Source organism: Tiliqua scincoides, chromosome 2 (genome assembly GCF_035046505.1).
Source record: "Tiliqua scincoides isolate rTilSci1 chromosome 2, rTilSci1.hap2, whole genome shotgun sequence".
Classification (NCBI taxonomy): Eukaryota; Metazoa; Chordata; class Lepidosauria; order Squamata; family Scincidae; genus Tiliqua; species Tiliqua scincoides.
Genome location: NC_089822.1, coordinates 103,209,306 through 103,227,827, shown reverse-complemented (window position 1 = coordinate 103,227,827; position 18,522 = coordinate 103,209,306). Strand labels below are relative to the sequence as shown.

The following is an 18,522-nucleotide window of genomic DNA, read 5'->3' as shown; positions in this document are numbered from 1 at the left end:
TTTCCCTCTCGCACCCGGGGGGGGGGGGACATCCACTAAAACTGAGTGCCAGGAGAGTTAAAACAGACAAAAGAAAACATTTCTTTAACAGTGTGCAATAAGCCTGTGGAACCCCTTGTCACAGGATGTGGTGCTGGCATCTGGCCTAGATGCCTTTCAAAGGGAATTGGACAGATTTCTGGAGGAAATGTCCATCAAGACAGGACAATAAGACAGGTTATTACAAGACAGGAGAATAAGGACAGACAAAAGAAAATATTTCTTTATTCAGGGTTTAGTTAGTCTGTGGAACTGCCTGCCACAGAATGTGGTGATGGCATCTGGCCTAGAGACCTTTAAAAGGGGACTGGACAGATTTCTGGAGGAAAAGTCCAAGTTACAAGCCATGATGTGCACGTGCAACCTCCTGATTTTAGAAGTAGGCGAACTCAGAATGCCTGATGCAAGGGAGGGCACCAGGATGCACATCTCTCATGGTCTTGTGAGCCCCCAGAGGCATCTGCTGGGCCACGGTGGGATGCAGGAAGCTGGACTAGATGGGTCAGTGGGGCTCTTCTTATGCTCTTAGGAGCCCTGGCCTGAAACTAACCCCCAAGAGAGAGAGAGAAGGCATTTCCTTTTAGTGGGGAATCCTCGCCACTAAGCACCAATAAACTGGGACTTTTCAAGCAGACTTGGACCAGAGTGCATCATGGGCAAGGCTGGGGAGAGCTTTGTAAAACTGAGGGTCGAATCCGATGGGAGGGGAGAAGGAAGGTTGCTGGTGACCAGCAGCCCCACGGAGAGGCCCTCTGCATGCGGAGAGAGCAAAGGGGACGCCCTTCCGCTGCTTGGGAGTAAGTAGGAGGCGGTCCTGCAGGCGCTGCCTCCACCCCTTTCGCTGACGCACCCAGAAATTCCCGGCCTTGCACCCTTTGCTGCGCGAGTGGAGTCCCAGCCGGAGCCGCCCCGGGGAATCGCCTCCGATCTCGTCGGTGGCAGAAGGAGAAGCGGTGCAGGAAGCCCTGCCGCAGCCCGGGAAAGCCCCGAGCCAGCACCCAGGCATGCCTAGCGGAAGCACAGCGCTGCACCTCGTGGCGGGAGGGTGAGTGAGTGCGTGCGTGGTGGGTAGCGGGCAAAGACTGGTGCAGGAGCGTGGTTGGCAACCTTCAGTCTCGAAAGACTATGGTATAAGCCTGCAGCACCCGGTATTCCCGGGCGGTCTCCCATCCAAGTACTAACCAGGCCTGACCCTGCTTAGCTTCCAAGATCAGACGAGATCGGGCATGTGCAGGGTAACAGTTGCTGTCAATAGCCGCCTAAATATAGTGGTACTTTATGGGGGGGGGGGTTTGGTGGGATACTGCCCAAATTATGGCATGTGCATTAGATGTTCCTTTTCCCTTGGACAGTAATGGCACTTCTTAGTTCTCTTGCTCCTTTGCTTGGTTTCTAAGGGCCCGATCCTAAGCAACTTTCCAGTGCTGGTGCAGGCACAATGTAGCCCCAAGGAAAGGGATCAAGCATCCCCTTACCTGGAGGAGGCCTCCATGACTGCCTTCCTACCGCAGGATGCAGCACATGTCTTGTTGGCAGGGTTGCACCAGAGCTGGAAAATTGGATAGGATTGGGCCCTAGAAACCCAATCCTATGCACGTCTACTCTGAAGTCAGTCCCATTAATAGTCAATGGGGCTTACTCCCAGGAAAGTGGGAATAGGATTATAGCCTAATTCCCCTCCCAATTTCTACAGAAACTGGCCTATTTGTATAACTGTTTGAAATGACCCATGAGCACATCTGTTGTATGTGGGAAAGCTGTTTTTTCCGATAAGTTTGGCTTTCCTAGGCCCAGAATTTGGGTTGTCTGGGCACTGACAGTGAGAGGGTTTGAAAAATACTGTTGTGGCCTGTGTCTAGCACTCCTGTTTTTATTTGAGCAGCTCTTCCACCAAACCGCACGCAAAGGCCTCCTAAAGATTTGGAGCTTTTGGTCTACTTCCTGTTGGTAACTCTCCTCACTCTCAGTGTGTTTGTGAGATCTTGCCTCTGCTTTTCTTAGGCTGTATTCGTGTGAACAAAGCACAGAGGATTAGCTACTGCTGTAGAGGTGATTCAAGAGAGGGCATGACTTACGGTTTGTTTATGTGTCATGTATGACACATATATATGTTTCATATCTGACCTCTCACCTGCATTCACAAGTCCTGACCAACTTTCTTAATAAGGCCAATGAGTGTGGTATTAGGCAAGGCGTTCTTCAAAATGGGCACTGTCACTGAGCATGCTCTGCTCCTTGTCTGTCTTCCGAAAGCAGGGACGCTTGGACCAGGGCCACCCTGGAAGACCAGGCGCGCCCCATAGGTGCATGTCAGAAGTGACCATTCTTAAGGCTGTTGAATCAGGCAATCCAATTTGGCTGATGTATCTTCTGGCTAAATGACACGACATATGATGCTTTAAAGAAATTGCTAAACCAGAAAGTGGAGCTTGGGGCTGGGACAGTGCTGAAATCATAGCCATGGCTCATCCCCACACAGTCCCCCCTCCAGTGCAGCCCTCCTCCTAGCAGCAGCCCATTGCTGGGTGAATGGGGGAAGTGCTCCCTTGGAGGCTAGACAAGGAGAAGCTGCTGGTACAGCTGCTGCCACTGCTAGGGCCAGAGTCAGGTTGCTGGTGTCTCTGAGACAGACCCCTGCACTTGGCTGGCTTCAGTGCACCCCTTCCTGCCCCCTGATGGTGCTTTGGGGGCACTACCAGTGATATTGACCATTCAGGTTGGCGATTTTCAATCTTTTTTTTGTCCCACAGCAAATTGACAAGGTCCTAAAATTTTCAAGGCACACCTTTAATTTTTGGACAATTGACAAGGTACACCGTGCTGCCGGTGGGGGGCTCACCCCCCCAATAGCCCTACTAATAAATGGCCCTCCCCCAAACTTCCATGGTGCATGTGCAGAGCATTGGCAGGCACACCAGTGTGCCTCAGCACACTGGTTGAAAATAGCTGGTTCAGGTGTTGAGCTGGCTACGTGGGCCCCCATCCAGTTCCTGACCTGGCCAGCCCCTGATGCCACCCTGGTGGAGTTTCCCCAATGCTTCCCAGCCTTGTTGTGACTTAAGCATTACATACAGTGACTTACATACAGTCCACCTGATTATCTGAGTGCAGTTCCTCTTCCTTTGTCCACTGTTGCGCTCCTCAATCCATGTATACAGATTAGTCAATCTGCAATTAGTCAATTGATAATTAAAACTTCATAGAGCTGGTTGGGATGATACCCTCAATGTCCAAAGAACACCATGTGCACTTGGCCCAGCCCTTCCCGCTCTCTTTCTTGGAGAATTTGAAACATGTTCCTTTATCAGTATATATCAGATGTGTTTTGTGCTAGGATTTTCAGCATGTGTAGAGGAGCAATTTTGACATACCCCCCCCCCCGCCCACGATTCAGGAGAGTACTCCAAAGAAGTGAAGTGACTGTCATGTGCACAAGTTCTTCATTGCATTCTGCTGGCTGGACGATAAGAGTATTGTCCAAACCAGCCCATGTGTAATCTTGCGGTGGATCTGTAAAGCTACAATTCAAACACAGTCCATCAGTGTACACTCTGGCAAGGGGGTGAAACCCCCAAGAAAGGTCGCTGCAGGGTCCACATATCCACACAAGCACTGTCTTTGGAGACATTCTCAACAAACCTCCATGAGGCAACACAGAGGATTGGAAAACCGAGGCAGCTGGGCCCACTTCAGAGGGGGCTCCAGTATCTCAACCTGTATGGATTTTCCATCCCTGGGAGTGGAAGGGGGAGCATGCTGGCATTGGGGCTGCAGCTTTCTAGTGTCCACAATTACAGAAAACATCTGAAGAGGGCTTTGGAGTGAATGGATTACTCCTTTCCCTCTTCTGTGGGAGTCCCTTCAGCCCTCTGACTGCATGTAGCCAATACAGCGATTTTCACAGCACACTGACAAGGTGCTAAAATTGTCAAGGCACACCATTAGTTTTTGGACCATTGACAAGGCATAGCATGCTGCTGGTAGGGGGCTCAACTCCCTCAGTTGCCCTACTAATAAATGACCCTCCCCAAATTCCCAGGGCACACCTGCAGACCATCCACGGCACACCAGTGTGCCACAGCATAGTGGTAGAAAAATCACTGAGCCAACACCTCAATGTGGTCGTCCTTCAGAAGGACAGCTGCTGGAAAGTTCATGGCTGATATTCCTGGCCCAGCCTTCCAAATCCCCTCCAGCTGCTCATAGCTTTTCCTGTCTGACCTGTAGTAGTGCTCCTTTTGCTATTCCAGGCTCACCCTCACTGCACATGCATGCAATCCCTTGTGAGGACGGAGGGGCCCTCGCTTGCAAAAGGCAAGTGGATTAGTTTCCGTCTGTGAGCTGACCAGAAGCCAGGCATGAATGAAAGCAGTGAACAGCCTGATGGAGTTTTCCACCATCTTCAGTCTAAATAATGCAGGAGTTGAGGAGCAGAGGGGGATTGGGGTTGGATAAGGAAAGTCCATCTATGAGGATATTTCAGCTTCTTGCAGTAAATATCCCCTCTGAAAGAAGGAACAGGTGCCTATGTGTTTTACTGCTTTGTGGTTCCTCTGCTTTGATATAAAAGAAAGCTGGTGATGGTTGGTAAGCAGACAGGGTTAGGAACTGAGCTCTTTTTCCCTTTTGGGGCCTCAGGCCTTGTCTTCATCGCAGCAGGTGGCAAACCTCTTTCTGGACAATCTTGCCTCAGGGCCTCTTGAGGAGGGCTCACACAATTATGTGCTCCTCCCTTAAAAATAAAAATTCCTGCATGTAGAAAACAAGCAAATGCAAGCTTAGAACTTGTCCTGGATATGTAGTTTTCTGAGTAGAGTTTTTTATTTTTTGTAGAGAGGAGCATTCAGTCACGTGAGTCTCCACTTGCAGTCTGAAGTAGAACCTGCCCAGCATTAGGCTTAATGCAGCAATTTGCAACCTAAAATTGTCAAGGCACACCATCAGTTTTTTGACAAGTGGCAAAACACGCCATGCTACTGGTCTGGGGCTCATATTCCACAGTGGCCCTACTAATAAATGACACTCCCCCAAATTCCTTTGGCACACCTGCAGACCATTCTCATATGCATGTTGTAATTTGTCTTCCTGCCTGAGACCAAATGCTTCTGCTAATATGTTCTGCAAAACAATCTACCTGCTGGCATAGTCCAGTGTTATTGTTTTCTGATTGTCTCCTTACCCTGTGCTGAGGAGCTGCAGTGTGGCCGTTCTCTGCCTGACCAGCTGCCCTCACTAAGCCTCGGCACAATCCGATATCTGACTTTTCATCTACATTCTTGTAAGCATGTTTGTTGCAAGCTGAAAGGTAGCAGTCCATAATTTAATGCTGTTTTAATAACTGTCATTACATTGGTTGTTATCCATTTTGTTATCCGTTTGGAGCCATTCGTCAGGTTGGGGCCAGGGCAAGTGCACCTATATCACCCCATCCTGGTTAAATTGCTGCAAATTTAAGTTGTGCCAGCCTATTCCCCTTTACTTTTCCCTCAGGGCTTGAATCTGCTTTCTCTGTTGCTTAGATTACGCTGTGCCAGAACCACCATCCAGAGCGCGATACCATAGTCTTCCGAGACTGAAGGTTGCCAACTCTAGCTTGGAGCTACCTTTTGGACTTGCCACAGTCTACGTCCAGTCTACTGCAGAACCTGCCACTGTGTGAAGACTGATGGCACTGAAAAGCAGCACATGCGCACCCTGGAAAATGTATCTTAATCTAAGCTAAGGCAAAAACAAAAGAGCAGTGTTACAAAGCAGCCACTAGGAGGTGGTAGTTGCTGATCTTTTTCTCAACTTCAGTTTTTCCAGCGTGTACTAAGAGAGAAAATGCAACCCAATTGGAATGGTATAGAGTTAAGATCTTTAGGCTTTTGATGCTAAGCTGTTACTCTGACAAATGAATGTTGCTGTACTTGTGCATTCATTTCCCTGTGCGGCTTCCTTGGAGCTGGGGCCATTATCCTGCATGTCTGTTAGGGTACACAGGCGGGAAACAAAAAGCAACGGCTCAAGTTTTTAGCTGCTGTCTCTCATTACAACCACAGGCATGATCAATGGTGTCCACCTGCTCAGTGGAATCTGTTTGCCTAGGCAAAATTTTCTGGCTCTTGCAGTGGGTTATGCAAGACTTGAGCCTTTGGCCAGATGCACCGACTAGTTTTGAAGAGCCAAAGGACCTTTGGTCTCCTGTGTCGGACCTCTATTCATGGAGGTGGCCGGCACAAAAGTGTTGCAGAACAATTGATGTGTGTGTACTCAAAAATGCTGTAAGTCCCATTAGATTCAGTGGGACATTTCCAGTTAGGTGTGTGTAGGATTGCAGTCTTAGAGAATGGATTATAGAAATAATATGGCTAAAAGTCTGCAGCCCAAAATTTGGCTGGTTGTTTGCAAGGTCAGTACATGAAATAAAGCTATTTTATGTTCTTTCTTTACCCTTTGCTACCAAGAAAATACAAGCCCTCCAGTTACTGGCTCTTGTATGAGGATTTTCCCATCCTACTCTCACACTTTGGCCTCACTATCCCTCAGGCCCCCTTGGTCTTTGGCCTCCCTTGCAACAACCTATTCTGCCCCTCCCTGTATCCTCAGTGAGAATCTTTCCATCCCCTCTTTGGATTTCCTGCCCTCTTAGCCTCCATCTACCTAAAACATAGCATCCCCTAAGCTCAGCTCCATATGAGATTATTCCTCCAGTCACATTGACCTTTACTTCCCACACAATTGCTACGCTAGTTTACACTACTCCATGCCTGGCCACCATTCTCTCACTACTAAATGAACACTCATGAAGATTCTGTGGCATACAGAAGTCCCAAATACAGTGGGGAAGGGGGGAGCTTAGCCAATCTTTAACCTATTAGATCAGTTATTTTCAGCCCTTTTCATCTCATGGCACACTGGCAAGGCACTAAAATGGTCAAGGCACACCATCCATTTTTTGACAACTGACAAGACACACTGTGCTGCCAATGAGAAGGGCTCACATCCCCAATGGCACTACTAATAAATGACCCTCTCCCAAATTCCCACGGCACACCTGGGGAGCATTCATGGCACACCAGTGTGCTGTGGCACAGTTGTTGAAAATGGACACATTTTCAACCACTGTATTGTATTAAAACAGTGTTTCTCAAACTGTGGGTTGGGACCCACTAGGTGGGTCGCGAGCCCATTTCAGGTGAGTCCCCATTCATTTCAGTATTGTATTTTCAATATATTAGACTTGATGTGACCCTGGTAAGTGACTGCATTTGGGGAAATGTCACAGACCTTTTAACAGTCTGCTATGAAGATGTTTTTAACAATGATAGTCAATGGGACTTACTCCTGGGTAAGTGTGGGTAGGATCGCAGCCTAGGATTGTTAAAAAATTGTCCTGCTTGATGATGTTACTTCCGGTCATGACATCATTTCCAGTGGGTCCTGACGGATTCTCCTTCTAAAAAGTGGGTCCCAGTGCTAAAGGAATGAGAACCACTGTATTAGACACATTAGGTATCTGCAATCTCTTAGCCAGAATGAGAAGTAATCTGCATATCATTCCCATCCAGTTATCAGACTTAAATTATTTTGCCTTAAAATATTTGGAAGATAGTGGCCTGGTTTTTTTTCCAGGCATAGCAATATCTTTCTTAACTGCCAGAATCTCAGCAATGTCCGTGGCAAAGAACTAGTGGAGAGAAGCATGTTTTCCTGGGGAAGTGTGGGTGTGGGGGCTCCTTCGCCCTTTTAATAAGACCCCTGTCTGTGTTAAAATGCCAGGTGGCTTCAGCAATATGTGCACCTCCACTATGACTCCACTATCTCCACTATGATGATCTCTGTAGCCTGTACGCCCCCTAGAAAGACTGACCTGGAATGTGTACTGGCAACAGTAAATGTAGCTGACACCTGATCCCAGTACAAAAATGGTCCAGAAAAGATCCACTGGCATTTCACTGAATTTTGCTCACACCTGTCTATTGGGTCAAGTTCATCCACATGACTGTCATTTAGGGGAGGACTTGGGGGGGGGGGCTGAGCAAAGGTTTCTCAGCTTTGGATTAACAAATGGGAAATGTTGAATCTCAGTTCCCTATAAGAAGGGTGCATGGTTTGAGAGGTGGTGCATTTTAATAGGACCGACTGTTGGACAAATAACTCCAGGCTGGCTAGCCTGGTCAGTTGGCTCCTCTTCTCATTCTTAAATCAGCTTCAGTGCTGGGAGAGGTCTGGGTTAAACTGTTAACTCCAAGCAGGAGAGATAAAACTGCTCTTTTGGGGCAGCAGATCTACTCCCCCCCCCCAGGCTAGGCTGGGATAGGGCAACAACAACCTGGACAGGGTGTCATGATTTACCTCAGTCTTCCTTTGAGGAACCTGAGAGTGCTTGGGAGATCCAGGTGCACAGGGTGTGCGCTTGGCTATCACCACAGGAGGTTGAGAACATTGGGTGAGCTAGAGAGCTCTGGTTTGGTGGTAGGACCAAAGGACGCTGTCTGGGCTGCAAAGACAACCCCCTGTGCTGTTTTGCTGAGGCATCGTGGGAAGATTTGCCAATCGTATTGGGCAACCCAAGTATTCAAAGTCAATGACGTTTGGTTCTCTGCCCTCCCCCACGCACATGCTGGGTTTGAGAATGTCAGCCAGCTCTGTCCAGAACACACCGGAGTCCAGACGTCAGCATGTTAATCAATTGCCAGTCCTGAGGGGTGTGTGAGTGTGACGCACACCCATCTGGTGCTGCGCTGCAGAGAGAAAGTGGGGAGGAGACATGGGGTGGCAAGAGCTGCTGCCCCAGGTCAGTTGGGACATCATTACCAATCCTTCTTTACATGATAGGCCATCCTGTGATAACCTTTTTATTTGTCCTAAGAGGGAAGCGGGAGTTGACATTAGTTAGGGCAGCAATCTCTGGTAAGAATTGGACTCTTTTACTCCCCTCCCCTTTCCTCCATCTCAAAGAAAGAGTAGCATAGCAAATCCAATCAGCAGAAATCTGTCAGCTAAAAAAAAAATAGCATTTCAATGTCCATGGTGGGTGAAATGTCCGGTTCCACTGGGAAAGCCAGCATCCTCTGAGTGATTCAAAGTCATCAGCGGGGGATGGATGTGTCTGAAGGCCAATGGTTATCTCCAAATTGGGACCCTCACCCAGTCTGGTTCTCTGACAAAGATAGCTGTGTGTTTCATGTGTTTCAAATACCTGTTCACCACATCTTGTGCTTTATAGGCAGTATCCAGACTTACCATTCACCAAAGCTCCTTCTGTGCATTGAAGGAGGGCTGCACTCCCAAAGGGTGCCCTTGCCCAAGCAGAATTCTCTTCCACCAATGGCGCTTTGCTCCACCAAGGGTCTGGATGTTGTCTTAGATGTTTGGGCAATGTAAAGACAAACCTTTGGAACAGCATGGAAGTGACTTGATCATGGAGACAAGTGTTCTTATCTCTGGATAACAACCTGAGGATAATTTGACTGACTAAATAAACCCTAACTTTGCATTTCCCTTCTCTCTCTCTCTCTCCCTCCCTCCACAGATTTGGTGGTACAGCAGGGGCCATCCTGACCTGCCCATTGGAGGTTGTGAAGACCCGCCTGCAATCCTCCTCATTGGCTCTGAGGCCATTCTGCCTACCTGTAGTACAATTGCAGGGGCTGAATGGGGCACTCATTCGACCAGGCTTTTCCTCTGTGGGTGTGCTTGAGCTGCTTAGGTGAGCAGGGGTAGCTGCAGCTTGGATGGCGGAGGTGGGAGAGATCCTTAGCGCCTATGGGTGGGCCCCCTTCACATCACCATCTGTGGCCGTGGCTCCTCCTTCAGCCAGAGGGAGGGAGCAGGCAGACCCACTTATTCATTCTCTGTTTTTGCAGAACCATTTTAGAGAAGGAAGGAATCCGTTCCCTCTTCCGAGGCCTGGGGCCTAATCTTATTGGAGTTGCTCCTTCCAGGTAAAATCAGCTAGTCTCTGAACAGATTCCCATTGCTGATTCCCCAAGCAGAACTGTTACAGGATGCCTCACTGAAATCAGCGCTAGGATGCTCAAAGGATGCAGGGGGCCTCCCAGATGCTGGAACAACCTGTGGAGAAGGAAATGGTGAACAGTGGGCACCCGTGACCTTCTGGATTATGCTGACCCCTGCTGGCCAAATAATAAGAGCTGCACAAGATATTTGAGCCAGGTTTTGTTTTTTTTCATGCCAAGGTTTAAATGGCCTGCTTTTCCATGCCAAGGTTTAAATAGCCCTTGAACCTCTCTTGTAATTTTTATGCAAGCACCGGATCATTCTTAATGCAGAACAAAAAGCAGAGACACCTGTAAGGCGAATGTCAATGTATTCACCTTACACCTTAATTAACTGGTTCAAGTGAGAATCATTTTAAGCCCTGATGCACGATAATGCTAACTAGCCTTCCTTTTTTATTTGCTTTAGTTCTCATTTGTCACTGCTCCTTTGATTTATTATTGTCATTATTATTTTTTGCTGTTTTAATAATTTTTATAAGCTCCCTTGAGCCTTTTTTGGAAAAACTCATGTAAAATTTAAAAAAAATTATGATAAATCTGGACAAGAAAGGCACATTAAGGCTTATCTTTGCTTTTTGAGACAGATTTGTTGCTTTCTGCAAGATGAATAGTTTAAATGTAATCCCAATTTTGCCCCTCTTCTAGGGCCATTTATTTTGCTGCATATTCTCAGGCTAAGGAGAAACTCAACACAGTGTTTGTGCCAGAATCCAAGAAAGTTCACATGCTTTCAGCAGCCTGTGCAGGTAACTACTGTACTCTGTACTAAAATATTAAGGTGCCTTTGGGTGACTTCATGTGTTATATGTTGAGCCTTGGAGAGAAAAGGCAAGATATAAATATGCAGGAGTTATAAGAGCATAAGTATGGGCACCCATCTACTCTATCAGTAATGAGGATTTAAATGTGTTTAGAATCTGCAGCTCATAGCAGGGTTCTAGTGTGTGTATAAGAAACAGTGAAATGTACATGTGTATGATCTTCACATATGACCATTAATATAGATCAGGGGTGTCTGAATTTTGTGGCAGGAGAGGCCACATCATCTCTCTGACACTGTGATGGGGGTCAGGAGAAAAAGAATTGATTGTACATTTAAAATTTGAATAAATTTACATAAATGAATATATTAGAGATGGAACTTATATGAATGAATGAAGGTCTCGCGATAGCTCAAGGCCTGTAAAAGACCTTGCGTGAAGCAAGGCTGGCCTTTCCTTTGCTGCTGCTGTTGCTTCACAGACGTGAAATGGCAAGCAGCAGAGGGAGCCCTCAGCTCACATGAAAGGTTAGTCAGCTCTCACACTGAGAGTAGTTGCATCGGGCCAGTGCGGGCTCTAGCAAGTCTCTGGAGGGCCAGAGGCTCATTGGAGACTGGGGGCTCCCCAAGGGCCAGAATGGAGGTCCCCGAGGGCTACAAATGGCCCGCGGGCCAAGGTTTGGGCACCCTGATGGACAAGTTTATACACACCGCACACACACCCCCCCCCCCCATGAAGATAAAATTGAAGTCAATCATAACTTCCTCCTTTCTGGTTTAAGTGTCAAAAATGAGGACAAAGTTAGAGATGATGAGTGATTGAGGTTCTCAATGAGGGGAAAGGGAAAGCTAAAAGTAGACTCTGTGGACACAGTTCAACATTTTGAATTAAGTGCTTTGAGGTTTCAGTGAAAGCCATGGGAGAATTACACCAGTGCTTTTCTCCTGCTGAAATTATAAAAGCATTTGAATAGTGCCTCAGAGAACCACAAAATGGGTCCCTGAATTATTAAGTGTCCTCTGCAAACCACGAAGTTTCATGTGTGTCCCTCTGACGGCTCCTCCTCCTCTTCTTCTTTTCCACAGGGGTCACTTCTGCCTCTTTGACTAACCCCATATGGCTGGTGAAGACCAGAATGCAACTGGAAGCCAGGTAAGGAAAGCAGAGTACCACTGTTTTGAGACATCAGGGCTGTAGAGTGTCATCATTCGTTTCCAGGCATTGTGGGAAACCAGCATACGTGGAAGGACAGTTATTAGCAAGCTGTGTGTCTGGTGCAATTCCCCACAACCGTAGACTGCTAAGAAGCTCAACCTTTGCTTCCTTCCCTCCCTTCTTTAAAGTTGCAAAGACAGTGTATCGCCAATGTATGTAGGCTCTCAAAAGCCAAACACTGAATGAAAAGTCCTATTGTTAAAGGGTGGAGTTTGAGTGCATAGTACTGCATCCTGCTCATCCTGAATGCTAGCAGAATTAAAGTAAACAGAATGAGAACACTTTGTATAAACTTTGTATAAAGTTGCATAATTATATGGCTTAGATTGCAGAATTCAGTTTCTTGGGTGCAGAATTCAAGTTATCTTGGCATACAGTTTTGATTATACTGGTGGAGCCTTTTCATCCACAGGTTTGGCACCTGCAGTGCAGGTGCCAGACCTACACTGGAGGGCCTCTTCTGACTTCTTGGGCATGACCATAAGCACCCTCCAGTTGTGTTCAGGAGGCTTTCTGAGGCCTGGAAAGGCTGCGTACAGCCTCTTCAGGCCTCAGAACACCTCTAAGAGGCTTTCTGCGGTGCACTACCTCTCCAGGCGTCAAAACACCTCTGCACATGACTGGAAGGCGGTTCTGGTTGCCTCCAGAGGTCTTGTATGGCCCTGACCCACTGGTTCCATTATCTGCGCAGGGTCTGGGAATGGATCCTCTGCAGATACCGAGGGCCAACTTGTATTGCAGAGTGCACACAGTGATGGTTATTGATCGAGCTAGGCAGGGCTATTCCTAAGTGATTCCTTCTTTGTTTTCTCGGCAGGGCCAAAAGTGAGCGGCACAGCAGTGCCTTACAATGTGCCATGCGTGTTTACCGCACCGAGGGCCTGCGAGGCTTCTACCGTGGGATTACAGCCTCTTACGCTGGCGTCTCTGAAACCATCATCCATTTTGTTATCTATGAGGCGCTGAAGCAACGGCTCAGGGAGCATCAGCCATTCTTGGCTCCGGGCCTTCTCTTTTCACCCAAGAGCCAGGACTTTTTGGGGCTGATGGCAGCAGCCGCCGTCTCCAAAACGTGTGCTTCCTGCATTGCCTACCCACACGGTGAGCTGCTCTGAGTTCCATGCTCTCCTCCAGGTCCATCTAGCAAGGACCAGTGGAACTGGGAGCAACCTGCCAACCAGTTTTTGGAAAGTTAAATCTGCTCATCCCCGTCTTCTTTTCTTTCTGTTCTCTGCAGAGGTCATCCGGACGCGGCTTCGAGAGGAAGGCTGCCGTTACCGCTCCTTTGTGCAAACGCTGCAGCTTGTGGTCAGAGAAGAAGGTCCCTTGGCTCTTTACCGTGGGCTGCTAGCGCAGATGTTTCGCCAGATCCCCAATGCAGCAATTGTTATGGTCACCTATGAACTGATTATTCATTTAGCAACAAAAATGTGACACCTTCCCCTTCCTGATGATTGACTGAGATTGCCAAAAGCACTCGGGGGAACACATTTTCCCATTTCATGGTTGGGCATCGGCCGCCACAGGAAAGATCTGAAGGCCAGTAGCCAATATATTAGCCAGTCTGTTCTTGAGGCTTGGTAACAGCAGAATCCTTTCAAATGCAAGATGGATTGATAAAAAGCCAGCCAACCAAGCAGAAGTAGCAAGACAGAAATCCCTACTTAAAGAAGTTACTAGAACTTTGAGCTGACAGGCAAACCATCTTTCTAGTGACACTGGCTGGCCATGCTCCAATGTGCTGGTCCGTGCAGAGAAAGCTGCACATTATGCTCTGTTTCTTCTGGGGCCTCAGCCAGACTGGGCAGTTGGCTGAAAAGATACCAAGTTTGCAAGGAAAAGCAAGGGGACCTACTTCTGGGAACAGGGTCATTTAGAAACATCAGTCTTCAAATAGAGCTCACCAACACCAGCATCACTCCGAGATCAGAACCTTATTGTCCTAGGAGGCCATCGAGGTGTTCTCTTCCTCTCCTTTGATGCTGGCCTCTGTGTGATCTCGTGGCAGGCAACTAGCCATCTCCTGAAATCTGGCAGGACATCTGTACCTCCCAATTCCTGTTTGCCTCCTTTTCCCTGCTTGTGGAGGCCCACAAGGCAACAAGACGGAGTTGAGCACAGGAAGAGAAATGATACTCTTTGTTGCAGAGAGATGCCTTCATGTGGGCCACTTTTATACTTGTTTCTGTTTCGTTATTTATGTGTTTGTTGTTGCACCTCCTCTCCAAGCAGGTGGGTAAATGATCAGGCAAAAGAGTAGGAGCTGATAGACCACTGGTATGGGATCTCTTCTAAGGGTGAGGGAGGCAGGCTGCAGTCTGGTGCAGAGAGAAACCTGGAATCCAGTATGTCTTCAAGTGCAGTTCCATTTGTTAGAGGAATAATGTTGCAACACAGTTTCATGTATGCAGAAATGCTGGTTTAAGTTAATAAAAAGTTCATATTTTGTTGCTAAAACTGGTGCTGAGCAGTTGCTCTTTCTTCAGACGCATTTGTTGTGGCCTAGGACCAAGGCCTAGGAAGTAACCATAGTCCTAGGAAGCTGGGGGTGAAGGAACCATATCCAAAAAGAGCCACCAAGGCAGTCAGTTGAAATGAACAGTAGTGCTCTGATGCAATTCCTGTTCATTTCTGTGGGCTGGCAGAGTTTCCTAGTGGTTTGTGCCCAAAGCTAGTGAATGGGACAGCACAATTTGGATTTTCCACCATAGGCAGTAGATATCTTGGGCCAGCCTTGCCTCTCCCCAAATGGACACCACACACAAACCTTTTGAAATTATATCCATCAAGCAGCTGATTCACGTGGTAATGTGTAGTGATATACTGCATGGATGAACTGCAATCCCCCCCCCCCCCATGATTTCTCTTACCTCTGCTTGTAAAATGTTTTGATTGGTGATACATGCTGGTATGGACAACAGTGTGGTAGCCACTCCTCACTGAGCTTAGTGTATGAAACTGCCACTGTAACTATCCCCTGTAACTACTAGGGTTGGTGCCTGTTATGGCATAGCTAAGGCATTTGACACCTGGGGACACAAAAAATTTTAACACCCCCCCCCCCCATACAACATCCTAGAGGTCTCTGAGAAGTCACTTCTGGTTTTCAGGCTTCTGGCTGGAGGCTTCTAAGGTACCCCCTCAAAGCATGGTACCTGGGGCAATGTTACCCCTGCCCCCTAGCCACACCCCTGGGTGCCCCTCTATAACTTTTCTGTTGATTGTTCATCTTTCAGAAGAGTTGTGGGCCCTGGTTTCAAAACAAAGCACTTCTACACCAATAGAAGAATCTTTTGTCACTGAGAATATAGGAGACCTTGGACTATCTTGGCAAGGGGCAATCCCTCTGCAAATAATTCCCACTTATGAGAATGTGGAAGAACATCAAGGGGCTGTGATGCTTCTGTCTCCTACTAGCCAGCAGATGGCTTTTTTGTCAGACATGGATGACTTCTCCCCAGAAACTTCTTCAGCTGGCAGAGGATGCTGACCAACCATGCTAGCCCAAAGGAGTAGGGGGCATCACAGGTCCCCTGGAGTGCACACCTCCAGAACAGACCATGACTCCTCTGATTGACAACAGCTCTCCTGCAAGGAGGTGGGGCTGGGACATAGAACTTCCTGCAGGACTACTTCAGCCCTCAGACTGATTCTGGAGCAACATTCCAGCCTACTCTTCTGTGATAGTGTGCTGACTTTGGACATCCAGTGAATGCTTCGCTCAGTGGTTGCCTAGTCCTCATCTAGAATTGCAGCTACTTTCCAGCCTCACACCTCTGCCCCTAGTTAGTGGCTCTTCTGAAGCCACGACATGCAGAATCTTGTTGGCTTGAGATCAAACTCTCAAATCCAGAGAGAAACAGATTTCCAGCCTCCACTTGAAACCTCTTTCCTCTCTGCTTTTGCTGAGCCAGCCAAAGAGGAAACCATTGAATAAATGAAGCTATTGTCCCTGCGGGGGGAAATTTTCAGCATTCCAGGCTTCACATTTTTAATCCTTTTTATTTTAAAATCTGTTCCATTGCCTTCATCACATCACTTTACCTCCATGTGTTACTTAATATTATCGACAATTTTACAAAGCGACACAAGCTGCAGGTTTTTTGTTTTTTTGCGTCATACAAGAAAACAAGAAGAAACCTCAAACAACAACATTGAAAAAATATACAATATATATATATATAGTATCTCGGGGCCTCTGCAGTGCCCCATTTAGGTCTCCCCCCCAGCTCCCCTCCCGAGTTTTTTGTATGCTGCACAGCATGCCACTCCCACTTCTCTGGTGGGATGGGAATAGCAGGTTGGAGAACAAAGTCAGGGGGCCCTGCCCCACAAGCCCAAGCAGGCAAATTGGGAGGAGTCATGGATGTGGAAAAAGTAAAGGGCTCCCCCCTAAGTGCTGCTACCCAAAGACTGTAGGCAAAGGCAGGCTGCTGTGAGGAAAGGTGAGGCAACTGCCTCAGGCTGGATTTTGGGCATCACGGAGGGGAGCAAAATAGACACATCTGACCCATAGGACCCACAGCGGTGGTCTTGTGCAGCTCCCATTAATTTCAGTGAGGCTTGGCCAGAAGAATGTCCCCCTGGATGTAACTAGTGGAAGGGGCCACTTGGTTCTCCCACGTTTATGCACCAACGTGTCTTGGGCCAGCCTTCACTGTGCAAACTAGAGGTCTGGAGAAAGCAGGAGGGAAGCAAGGTGGGGAGTAGGAAGGAAAAAAAAGTGTGGGAGCAAGCCCTAGCCCCAAATACTAAACACAAGCCAGACCCCCTCCCCCCTCTCGTTGGCATTCCACTTCTCCCACATCCATCGCATGCCTCTAGTAGTGGCACGGGGTATCATGCTTGCCCACAATGTGCTGCTCATTGGTGGCATCACTGCCTGGGGTGTCTGGCGATTCAGAGTCACTGCTGTCCTCATCTTCCTCTTCAGCTGCCTCTCTGGCTTTAGACTCGGCACTCTCTGCTGCCCGCTCCTGGCAGCTCTGGTAGGACTGTTGAGGGGATAGAGAAGATAGCGGGTGGGATGAATATGAGCAAATCTGAACCCCCCCTTGCCCTCCATGGTGTCTTCCTATCCTACCCCACTCACCTCCATGGGGTTGACGATGATGGTGAGAGCAGAGTCATCCCAGAACATTTCGCTCTCCTTGGCCCGGGAACTTCCTTGGCTGCCAGCTGACTCCCCTGTGCCTTCATGCCCGACACCCCGCCGGTGCAAGGAGTGGATACGTAGGACACCCAGGATCACCATCAGTGCCAGGAAGCCTACGCACACCACAATAATTATGGTGGCGGCACTGGGGACCACTGCAGAAAAGAGAAGGGAGAACATGAACTTGGTCTGTTCTGTATTTTGGGACCACTAACTCAGGACTGGCATGTTTGAGGGGGCAACCCATTTGCCTCATGATGAATCTACCACACTTCAGAGGAGGCACCTCCACTGCCCTACCCCTACTCTCCTTCTAAGCCCCAAGATGGAGAGATGCCCAGAAGCTTAGATTTTTGAAAAGAAGTAGGTCAACTTTATGGAGGACTGTTCTTTCGAAGGCTAGATGGATAACTAGGTGGTTATCCAAGTTCAGAAGCCATCTGCTTCTGAAAAGAAGATGAGCCTGTTCGAGCAGGTTAAAGGCTCCCCTAATCGCACAGCAGCCCACCCATTCCTATTAGTTTCTGAGGGACAAATGGTGAAGCGAGGCTGTTGCCTTCACATTTCCACCTGTTAGTTGCTCCAGGAAGGCAAGTGCTCAGGACTGAGTGTTTTCATGGGCCATGTCACAAGTTCATAGCCTGCTGAAGCTTCACGTACTGCTGAAGTTGCCTTCTCAGCTCCCTATGCAATGATGTTTAGGCCTGGCAAGCAAAAACAGTACTTTAACCTTCCTAAGGAAGTCTGCCTGCCTGTTTCACAGATTGCATTTAGGAGGCAAATGAAAACTCTTTTTGTTAAAAAAAAAAATGTATCTAGCATAGAATGAAGTTAGGTGTGCCATCAAAGGAGAACTCAGTCCTCCCTGAACCAGTGTTGCCCTCAGTGACTCAGTTTGCTTCCCTTCAGTGACACAGTTTGAAAGAGAGATGTACAGGTGGAGCCTATTTATCTGCAGATTATACAGCCACAGATCTGGCTCAACATGGGTCCCCTGGACCCATCCTGAACCAGATTCGGCTCCACCTGAGCCCTCCAAAGGGGACCTTCCAGAGGCTTCCCCGGGCCTTAGAATGCCTTAAAAAGGCCAAAAAAAAAAAAAATCACTTCCAGGTTCCCTAAGGAAACCGGAAGTGGGTTTTTTTTTGGCCTCTCTGGGCCGGTGGGTGGATGTGCCCTGCCTCTCTAGGCTTCAAAAAGCCCTTCAGAGGGGTTAATGGGGCAAATATCATGGATTTGGGTATCCGCAAAATTCCATATCAGCAGGGGGCCCAAGAATGGACCACCCGTGGATACCGAGGCCCCACCTGTACTGCCCAATGAATCAAACACTGGTTTAGCCTTA

The 18,522-nt window shown here is 48.1% G+C and overlaps 2 protein-coding genes and 1 pseudogene across 2 annotated transcripts in view; 1 reads left to right on the top strand and 2 right to left on the bottom strand.

The window, feature by feature from the left end:
* Positions 1–904: 904 nt before the first annotated feature.
* Positions 905–14,479, top strand: LOC136639770 (solute carrier family 25 member 33-like). Its single transcript, XM_066614264.1, has 7 exons — positions 905–1,084; positions 9,557–9,733; positions 9,891–9,968; positions 10,692–10,792; positions 11,893–11,959; positions 12,840–13,123; positions 13,260–14,479. Exons 1-7 carry the CDS (start codon positions 1,044–1,046, stop codon positions 13,454–13,456), a joined length of 945 nt encoding a protein of 314 aa, XP_066470361.1. The 5' UTR covers positions 905–1,043; the 3' UTR covers positions 13,457–14,479.
* LOC136643017 (5S ribosomal RNA) lies at positions 1,173–1,289 on the bottom strand (annotated as a pseudogene).
* Positions 14,480–16,004: 1,525 nt separating the features above from the next.
* The window catches only part of CLSTN3 (calsyntenin 3), a 33,038-nt gene continuing 30,520 nt past the window's right edge, over positions 16,005–18,522 (bottom strand). Inside the window, exons 17-18 of the mRNA XM_066614265.1 lie at positions 17,115–17,332; positions 16,005–17,016 (exon numbers count right to left, since the gene is read on the bottom strand). Coding sequence (XP_066470362.1) covers positions 16,843–17,016; positions 17,115–17,332 — 392 coding nt within the window. The 3' untranslated portion in view covers positions 16,005–16,842. The remainder of the gene's footprint in view (positions 17,017–17,114; positions 17,333–18,522) is intronic.

Excerpts from the sequence above, each read along its gene's own strand:
- LOC136639770 (XM_066614264.1), top strand. The coding sequence starts at position 1,044 with ATGCCTAGCGGAAGCACAGCGCTGCACCTCGTGGCGGGAGG. Across the intron at positions 9,969-10,691 it reads ATTGGAGTTGCTCCTTCCAG|GGCCATTTATTTTGCTGCAT; the intron begins GTAAAATCAGCT and ends CCCCTCTTCTAG. Across the intron at positions 11,960-12,839 it reads AGAATGCAACTGGAAGCCAG|GGCCAAAAGTGAGCGGCACA; the intron begins GTAAGGAAAGCA and ends TTTTCTCGGCAG.